The sequence below is a fragment of the Morone saxatilis genome, unplaced genomic scaffold (assembly GCF_004916995.1).
Source record: "Morone saxatilis isolate NCDOM2014 unplaced genomic scaffold, NCSU_SB_2.0 Contig5, whole genome shotgun sequence".
Classification (NCBI taxonomy): Eukaryota; Metazoa; Chordata; class Actinopteri; family Moronidae; genus Morone; species Morone saxatilis.
Genome location: NW_023340095.1, coordinates 11,154,334 through 11,164,230, shown reverse-complemented (window position 1 = coordinate 11,164,230; position 9,897 = coordinate 11,154,334). Strand labels below are relative to the sequence as shown.

The 9,897-nt window shown below is 42.4% G+C and overlaps 1 protein-coding gene across 1 annotated transcript; it reads left to right on the top strand.

Moving 5' to 3' along the window:
- Window positions 1-5,847: 5,847 nt before the first annotated feature.
- On the top strand, window positions 5,848-9,640 carry LOC118339360 (trans-1,2-dihydrobenzene-1,2-diol dehydrogenase-like). Its single transcript, XM_035676949.1, has 7 exons — window positions 5,848-5,961; window positions 7,088-7,199; window positions 7,368-7,531; window positions 7,616-7,868; window positions 8,046-8,170; window positions 8,763-8,913; window positions 9,136-9,640. The coding sequence occupies exons 1-7, from the start codon at window positions 5,848-5,850 to the stop codon at window positions 9,246-9,248; spliced, it is 1,032 nt and encodes a 343-aa protein (XP_035532842.1). The 3' UTR covers window positions 9,249-9,640.
- The last annotated feature ends 257 nt before the right edge of the window (window positions 9,641-9,897 follow it).

Sequence of the window (9,897 nt, the reverse complement as noted above, 5' to 3'; positions counted from 1 at the left end):
GCGGTGTACAAGTGCACCATCATCCCCGAGCTGCCGCAGGAAGTGCATCCTCCTTTTTTGTACCACCAAGCGGCAGGCGCGCTCCCAGTGCGCGTTCCCGTCCAAGAGACAGGTGGGAGTGGTTTGCAGTTGAATATAGCGGGACAGCTCTTCGCCCACCCGGCAATACGTACTCACTCGGACCACATTGACGGCTGCTGTGAGAAGCTACACAAAGGCTAAAACCAGTTTCCACTTATTCTCTCGAAGGACTTTCTACTAAAAAGCCACTATGGTACGTATATTTATTTTTATCCGCAGATAAAGGCCCACTCCACAGTTCAGTTAATCTTGCAGAACTCTGTAAATATTACGTCATCAGTTTTTGTTTTTTTACCAGTGTGCGTCAGTGATTCTTCTGTGTGTTTAAACGTGCTTTGACAATGCGCAAAATAAAGATGCTCCCTCTGTGCGCTCTTGTATTTGGCTGCGTCACAAACGACTTGCAGTAAAGCTGATCCGACTGATGGCCTGCATACGCAGGTGGTAATGATTGGGCTACATTGTCAGCACATCAGGAAAGAGATGAAACATAGATGATACAAAGTATTAGCGTTTTTCTTTAATTTATTGCATCATTATATATTTTATTTTATATATTTATCAGATTATGTGCAACAACTGATTGATTCTCTCAAATTAGAATATTTAGGTTGTTGTTGGGGTGTGTGAGACTGCACATTCATACATATGAGTGAGGAATTGAGGTGTGTCTCATCATCAACAAGTCAGCACAGATTGAGACTAGTCAATGGCTGGACTTTAATGGCTGGACTTTAATGCTTAACAATTAAACTAGCACACAAACACACACAGAGAAAACCTTGTGTTCTGTTTGCATACTGTACTATATACACAGATTGTCAGTGCTGCTTATAAAAACCCAACGATATCATTGTGTACAGTATACCCGCCCTGATCAAATAGTGAACCATAACATTTTGTTCCTGTATTGTTAGAGCTAAAGTACTACACTAAATACCTGCTATAATGTTACACAACGGTTATTAAACATGATCACCGACCCAAAATAACAATTTATTCCTAAAAGAAAGGTTAGAAAATATACAAAGGCTAAGAATCATAGGAGAATTCTAATGGCTCCTCCACTCCTGTGCAACCAATATCCTGTCAATCTGGCCTGTAGATGTAGACACATCCTGGTCTACAATAAAGTGTCGACCACATGAAAAAGGAACATATAATAAACTAAATACACGTCAGTCTGGGTCTAGACAAAAATTCCATTAAATCATCACCCATCCTCACCTTGTCTTTATGGTACATTATGTCTCTTTTCCTCTTATAGAGGCAGAATGCGCTGTGATGATGGGGTATTAAGGGATCTCTGTCCCAGTGTCTGCTGACCTGAAAAAGCTTTATACAAATGAATTGCTCTCTCTTTTTCAATCTCGTTCACCTTTCCTTTCTCTCGCTCTCAGTCTCTGACAGGATCTAGAATGTTTCTCTACTTATAATTTCAGTCACCAACAAAACTGGAATCTCAAGTCTGTCTGGTGGAGCGTCAGACATGCCCTTGTTTCTGTCACATACAGGACAGACACACCCTCAACAGTTTAAGAGTCTCTAGCACAGAATTAACTGTTACTTTGACTGAAATAATATCCCAGCATTCAAGAATCAACATGTTTACATTTATCTTTTTCGACTTTAACATCAATAAGAAATGGTTTGTATATGGCAGAAACCTTTCAGCACATCGGGTGTGAAATTCAACCAGGCGGTGACCACTATTTTGGTGACTGCCAGTCTGTGTTTCCAGAAACAGTCCGCTCTGTTAGGTGTCAGGTTAGCATGAGAAACCCAAAATAGCTGCTGCACAACCTGGAAAGCAGTCTGGGGAGGGTCCCTGTTGATTTGGATAGCTTCCAGTGATGAAGTATTGAATATGTCTAAAAAGTTACAGTACTTTTTACAGTACAGGTATACCATAAAGCAGTTCATCTCATTGATATGAAACGACTTCTTTTCTTCTCTTAAGTACAGATTTAATTATGATACTTACAAAGCTTTTAGATATTATCTGACTTATTTTAACATAAAGACAACATTAAGTAAGCATAACACAGCACATAAATTGTTGTCTATTGCAAGTGAAATATGAAAAATGCTTGTCCACATGTCACCTTCATGCTCACAAAATCGGACTTGTATAGCCAGACGGTCATGTAGTTTATCTCTGGGCAAATATTATAGGGAGAGGCTAATGCAAATACAGAGATACATGTAAAGTGTAATAAAATCCTGACTAAGATTTAATGGAGGTTTTTCAAAATTGTCGCTTGATAAAATGCATATCAATACTGCTGGGCAACTAAATCCTTCAGTGCCCTTTTTTTGAAATGTCTAATGTCTTCTGTAAAATAATAGCGAGTGAACACTGCACCACATGTAGTTAAAATATTGTTTGATTCTTTTGGTCATTCCATTAGTTGTGTATTTTTGTTTGAGTCATCTTCTTTCTCTAAACTCGACCTCCATTTCAGCTCATGAGCCTTGGTCACATGAGATCTGGTGACAGCTGCAGCAAATCCGTTTTCTGTGCTTTGCAAGCTCGCGAACCTTCTTTGTCTCCAAAGACTAACTCCTGGTTGGGCTTCGCATGCTATGGGCAGAGCTTTCGGTAGAATTGGGTATACTAGCTGTACTGCGATTACTTTAACTGTCAGGCATTTATGGGGTGGTAAAAATGCTGATTTACGATAAAATAAAATAATAGTGGTTAATGAGTGTTGTCCCGATGCTCTCATTAACTTAAAGGAAGGGAACAACACACAGTTGCGTAAGGAGGAACGATTTGCGGCCTCCTCTGAGTTTCCCTTCTCTCCTTTATTTAAACCTCTTCTTTTCCCCTCTTGCAGCGTGGGAATGCATCTCTGTCGCATGGTAGGCCAGGCCGGGTTGTGCCAGATGCGGGGGAACAAGCCTGCGGGGGAAGAGCTCTACTGGGGTCTGGAACATTGGCATCAGCCGGGACGGCAGATGCCCATTGCGAACAACGCCCGTGGGAGGGCCACGACGGACTCCTTCACCCCTTTCTGTCAGTGACAGCTGGGGCTGCGGGAAGGTCATGTCCCAGAGGCATCTTTGGTTGGGACCTGGGAACCCACTGTCATTGGTCAAGTAGTGGTTGTGATGGTGGAGGGCTTGTTGTGTTTTGTAGGCTATCGAGGGAATGAGACATTGTCAGGAAGAGATTCGGTAGTATCCACCGTTCGTGCAAGATTAGAGGATTTTGGGGTGGCTGCAAAATGGGGAGGGAGATATTCTAATGATCTGTAATGTGCCATGGTGTAATAGCTTACAGGGAGTTGAGTGGTCTTAGTGAGCCTGGCAAAATTATTGCTAATGATATTAATGGATTTAGTCCAACTAATGAGCCACTTCCTCTAACAGACAAAGTTACTTTTTCTTTTGCTAATATCTTTTTTAAATCTTTGGCCAGGGGATGGAGGTGGCGACAGGGGAACTACCGTCAACTTCTGTTCACCCTGAGCAGATGGATCTCTGGGAAAGGGAAGGGATGGCCGGCCAACAATTAACGCCCGTGGGCACTACACAATTGGCAAAGGAGGATTATATGGACCGTCGTGCCTAGGACAGTAATCGCAAAACGGGTAAGGCACTACTAGGATTAGTGCATCAGGTGGTTTAATTTATCTGTTTACACTGGCTTTGCCATGGGGTTTTGAGGGGTTAGCCATGGCTAAGAAGATCAGGTGTGAATGAACTTGAGCATGGGTAAGTGATATGATAGAAGTGAGCCAATGCTTTTCTTTTTTGTTTTTTTCGTGGTCTGGCTTAGGCTGGATCGAGTGCAGCTGGTGCTCCAAGGCTGTTCCTTTGGCGGTCCTTTCGCACTCTTTTTGGGGGGGAGGAACTGGGCTCTGCTGTTTTACCTCCCTGCCTGATGGGAGAGACTCGTCTGGTTGACTTTTGGCAGGAAGTCTAAGCTTTTGGGAGGTTGGCCGATTTACCAGCCCCCCCAGGTCTCCAACAGCCGTGGGTTGAGCCTTACAACTCGCATCCTTGGACCACCCACACCACCCTGGAGGAGGCCACTGCCGACTGGTGCCTTCATGGGTGGACAAACGCAGGGGGCCATCTACGACATCTGCCGAAGGAAAGGAACCGTCAGATATTGGGAACGCCCCCATCATACACCAACCTGGAACAGGCTCAGTCAGCCAGATCAGTGCTCTTCCATCACAGCCCTCGGCCCTTTCGCTGGTCGGATTTTGGAGCCCCTGGAATGTTGACCTGGACAGAGAGTTCCAGACCAAACTTGCGTGCCGCTACCCCTCTGGTATCCACTTCCCACTGCGCACCTATGGCCTTCCAGTTGCATCTCTGGGCTGAGAGAGAGCCGTACCAATGGGAGCAGCCTGGTCTGTCGCTGAATATCACAAATTCATTGCTTTGATGCCAGCCAATCAGATTCGGTAAAGGGTGATTCCTCGTCATAGGTAGAATACATGGCTGCTGGTCTGCCTGATTATCGTTTGGCGAGTTGGGTGCGCCAAAGATGGTCAATGGTGGCACATCTGCATGCCAAAAACCAAATCGTAAGGCATCCAGTGTGTGTGGGTGACTGGCGTGCCCCACAGGCTTCAAAGGTTGGCAGTCAAAGCTACCAGCACTTCCAGACTGTGGTTCCGAGCGAAGGAGACCTTGGTGCCAAATGTGCCATTGGAGGGCTGTGTGCATGCTGAGCAAGTACACGGCCAGGTCGCGAGGCCTGGGCCGGTCTCGGGAACCACAAGTTATGACCTCATGTTCATGCCAAGAGAGCCTTGTCCACTGGGTATGGGGTGGGTAAGAGGCTGATGAAAGGGCAATGGAAAGGGAGGGAGAGTTCTCCAGGAGGCGCCGAGCAAGGATATGGCTGCCTGGAGAAGGATCCATGAAGAGGTTGGGAATGGGTCGACTCATTTCGAAGGGGGATGAAGCAGGGAGAGAAGTATTAGACAGGCTTAGCCTGGCCATTTGCGTGGCCAGTTATTTGTCAGGGCAAAATGAGTCGATTATCAAAAAATATTTAAGATAATACTTTGCATGTATTGGGTTTTTAAATTCAGAAATATTTGTTGGGTTTTTTTAATTTTACCCCTTTTTAAATTAAATTTCGCACCTACCTGCCGGGCGTCCTGAGGTTATGTTTCTTTGTTGTGCAGAAAAATTAGGATTTTTGGACAGAACATAAAAACCTGAAGTTTGAAACCGTGTGCTTTGCTTCAGATAAATCTGCTTCCCCCAAACATTGTTGGACTGTTAAGATGCCATATTAAACTTCCGGTAAAATAAAGTAGCCCATCTATGTTTCTTGGCACAGAAACACGAGTTCTCACACATCTTCTGTGCTGCGTTCATTTTTTGCAAAGACGACAAAGAACGTATATGACTACCCAAATCAATAGCATATTAGTTTTCTTTCTTCATCAGACACTCTTTTCCCTGGATCCACTCTTTATGAGGGTTGACTTCTATTTTGACATATCTTGACAAACATTGCGGATAATGTACAGTAGTTCATTAAAGAAAGAGGTAAAAAAAAAAAATATGCCATTTGTTCCTGTTTCCAACTTTTGCATTATCAAATTAACCTGCGAGACTTACTGTTGGGCACACTCCATGTACTAAAACACAGCCCACTATCAATAACGCGGAGCGGCCCCCTGGGTTGGCGGTGGGTTAAGTCTGCAAGAGCTGGCGCCGACATGTTCAGGAGGGCGGGAGACCAACGGTCAAAGGGGGTTGCGCACATGTAACAGCCGGGGTAGCTTGCACATGGGCAAAACACGCTGGAACCGGGTGAATAGTGCAGGTGCAGGTAAAATCAGGTCCGATGACTTCTCGCGTTGCTCTACGGAAACCCTGACTCCGGGGAGTGACGCACGAGGGGTAACGTTTGATGATGTACATAGGCTCATGTTTTAACCCACGCCTAATAAACAACGTTGCATTAAGTGGGTGTGTGTTCTGTAGCATTTGAGAGCGAAGCGTAAAAATGGAGTGGAAATTCCTTTGTATGTGCAACACGATACCTGACCAATAAAAGTGATTCTTGGATTCTTAAATAAACGTTGGGCTTGTGGGACACCTATTATCCTGTGTGACTTCCGATCTAGGTAAAGAACTAGAGCTATTCCCATTATTCTTTGGCTGTCCATAACCTCAGAGTTCTCATTACCACCACTGATGCGCCCTTGAGCAAAGCACTTCACATTCCTTGAATTCCTCCCATGGGGAATCAGCAAAGAAAGCATTACTTGTCCTAAACAAAATGTACAAGGTCAGACTGGTTGTACAGCTGTTTAACCTACCAAGAGGATGATCTTGCACTTCCACTGTTGTTTTCCCACTGCTGGCTGGAAGATTAGGGACTGCATTCTTCCTTCCAACTATAATGCTGAACAGTCATGCTTTCATAACTACAATGCAAGCAATTTACTTAATGCTAAATTTTTGTACACTTGACACAAAGGTCAAAGTACTGCATACTTCAGGTTTTTGTACGATGACAGTGCCTCCAATACCAAGGAAGGGAAATGTGGTGGTCCAAATGCTTACCGTTGTATTCACTTTAGAACCTGTGTTTCGTTTGGGTAAACTTAACCTGTTTTGACAGCTGAGGCTGGCAGTAGCAGAACCGGATGTCAGTAAATCCATGAAATGTATGTGTGTAATAAGTGAAATCTATCTTTCAAGTGTTATTGCTTCCCTCATTTGTTAAATTATGGTTGTTCTAAGGTTGCGACTATATGGGTTAAAGACATCATATTGCACTAATTTTGACAGATATTTGCTAGTTATGATTCACACATTAGTGGTGGGAATGGGCAATTTAGCATTACAAATTGTTTCTTTAAAAATTAATTTCAATTCCAGAATTAATATTTGATCTATTTGCTTCTGCAATTCATTAATTGGCAGATTTCTGTTCACAATGTTATTTATATTTAAGGTTTGATACATATTTATTCAGTTTAAATTACTGCACATAAATGCTTATGTTTTTTTTTTTTAGATAGTGGCTGTTGCAGCGAGGGACCTGCAGCATGCTGGAGAATTTGCCAAAAAACACAACATCCCTCGAGCATACGGAAGTTATGATGAGTTGGCACAAGATCCAGACATTGGTGGGCTCTTCTGTCAGCATATGGCATCTGATTTTGGTCTAAATTTGAATGAACACATTCTACTTCGCCAAAGTGTCAGACCAGTGAATGAATCTCAAGCTCCAAGAATACTAATTTACTATTTAATAATGTGTCTAAACACTTGTCTTTCTTTCCTTCTCACTTCAGATGTGGTGTACATCGGCACCATCCATCCTCACCACTTGAGTACTGGAAAGCTCTTTATGAAGTCCAAAAAGAATGTGGTGATTGAGAAGCCCCTGGCCATGAATTCAAGGGAAGTGCGGGAACTCATCACCGCAGCCCAAGACAACAGTGTTTTTCTCATGGAGGTAACTAAATATAGTCATTTTTAAACCAAAATCACATTTACAATTCACCATTTGTCTGATAACCCATTCCATGTCTCCTTTTAGGCAATTTGGACGCGTTTCTTTCCCGTATCCCTTGAAGTGAGGAGACTGCTGGGCCAGGGTGAAGTGGGTGATGTTCAGATGGTGAGGGCTGATCTGGGAGCTCCACTCACCCATATCTCTCGCTTGGCTGCGAGGGAGTTAGGAGGTGGGGCACTGCTGGACCTGGGAATCTACTGTTTGCAGTTTGTCCTCATGGTTTTTAATGGCGAGAGGCCCGAGTCCATCCAAGCCACAGGACATTGCATAGACACAGGTGATTGTCTCAGGGAAGGAACATTTTAGTGAATGACAAGTTAAATACTTAAATGAAATATTCAGTCTTTGAAAACCCTGATAGTTATTATGAGATAAAATCCAGAGATCATTTATAGAGGAAATTAGTAGCCACTTTTCCAGAGTTACCAAAGCTCTCACTACATCTTTTATCCAGGTGTTGATGGAACAGCAGTTCTGGTCCTGAGGTTCTCAGGAAACAGACTGGCCGTTTGCACTTGTTCAATCACCATGATGATGACCTGTGATGCCGTCATCACTGGGACCAAAGGCACCATTAAGGTAACAGAAAGCACAGCATTCAGTAAGAAAAGTAGAGACGTCTTCTCCATACAGGACAAAATAACATCATGTTAATGTTAATTGTAGGCTATTGTTAACATTAGCATGCTCTTGTTAGAACTCAGTTCCAAGTGCATTAACCCATGAAGCTACAGCTGATTGTGAAGAGTTTTGCAGCCAGTGGAGCTACCAGTGTGCGCCTGTAGACTTGTAGTCGTGTGCGATCTTTACATAATTTTATTTGGAAAGCTAAACGGAAAATCATACATTTTAACACCTTACCTTTAAACCTTACCTTTTTATGCAGTGTGTCTCTGTCTGTTTTGAAATTGCCCACTTAAGCTGTTGAATTCAAGTATAGTACACTGTAGTATAGTTGAGGCTTGTAAACTTATTAGAACATAAAAAAACATGATAAAACACAGTAGATGTGGTGAAATACTAGTGTTATATCTCAGCTCAACAGGATAATTAAAAGTACATTCACTTGAGATACAAATTGTAACTATTAGCCAGTCAAAAGCAAGTGGTCATTGTTGTGGCTCTAGCATGTCATGTAAGGCGAGTTACATTACACCGGTTTCCACATCAGGTACCCCACCATATGTGGTGCCCCACAACCTTGGAGGTGAACGGGAAGGAGATGCAGTTCCCCCTGCCAGAGGCTGGCATGCCCCTAAACTTCACCAACAGCACAGGTCTACGATATGAAGCTGAGGAGGTCCGCCACTGTCTGCTGAAAGGTACAAGATGCTCTAATGTGTAACGATTAAACAGTTAGCTGTAGCATTTACAATAGATCTTTATTGATCTTATTTGTTTTTTTTTATTAACATGTTCAGAAGTGAATTCAATACTTAATATGATAATAGCTTATCTTGACCAATCAGCTGTCAAAATATGATTCATATATGTCCTTGTGGTCTTTTGCTTATCATTGTTTGTGATTGCTTGTTCCCCTCCAGGACTAAAAGAGAGTCCATGGATGCCGTGGGCTCATTCCAGCCTGTTAGCAGAAGTTATAGATGAGGCCAGAAGACAACTGGGAGTAACATACGACCAGGATAACATCCAGTGATGTGTTCTCAGTGCCAGTTTCCTGTTCAATTCAGGGCACATGGGATCATTGTAGGTGTTTTGGCTAAGCTTGGACTGCTTTATGTGCGTGTTTGAGTGTAATACAGTAATATTAACATTAACAGTGGGTTTGTCCTATTCAAGGGGTCATAGTGAGCCACGAAAGCATGCACAAAGAAACTAAATAAAATTCATCATTCATCATTAATTGTATTGTGTTTTTCCTACTGTGACACTATATTTAGTATGTTAAGGAAAAGCACCACATATGTATTTTCTGTAAGAGGTGGAAAAACAAAATTTGCTGAGGTAAAAATCTTCTTTTTATTATATACTATATTGTAACAGTCCTTTACCTGTTCCTGGAAAATAAGAAAGCAAACACCTTGTGCCTAACAACTAAAAAAGGACATTAAGAAAAACTTGGGCTGTACCTGCCTCATACGTTGACTGAAACATTTCAATGGATCTATAAAGGAAATTATAAAATTCTACCATGGACATTTATTTCCATTCATTCATATTAAAATACACACATTTCATTCAAAACCGGGGTTGTAATTTCTTTTTTTTTTTTTCTCTTTTGTTTACAATTTCATTGACTAACATATGAGATCAAGTATTACATTTCGTTTATTTTGATGATTTCA

What these genes read in the sequence shown, in the direction of transcription:
- LOC118339360 (XM_035676949.1), top strand. Translation starts at nt 5,848, where the DNA reads ATGGGCAAAACACGCTGGAACCGGGTGAATAGTGCAGGTGCAGGTAAA. An exon ending in ACAGTGTTTTTCTCATGGAG is followed by an intron (nt 7,532 to 7,615) that starts GTAACTAAATAT and finishes GTCTCCTTTTAG; the next exon opens with GCAATTTGGACGCGTTTCTT. An exon ending in GGACCAAAGGCACCATTAAG is followed by an intron (nt 8,171 to 8,762) that starts GTAACAGAAAGC and finishes TTTCCACATCAG; the next exon opens with GTACCCCACCATATGTGGTG.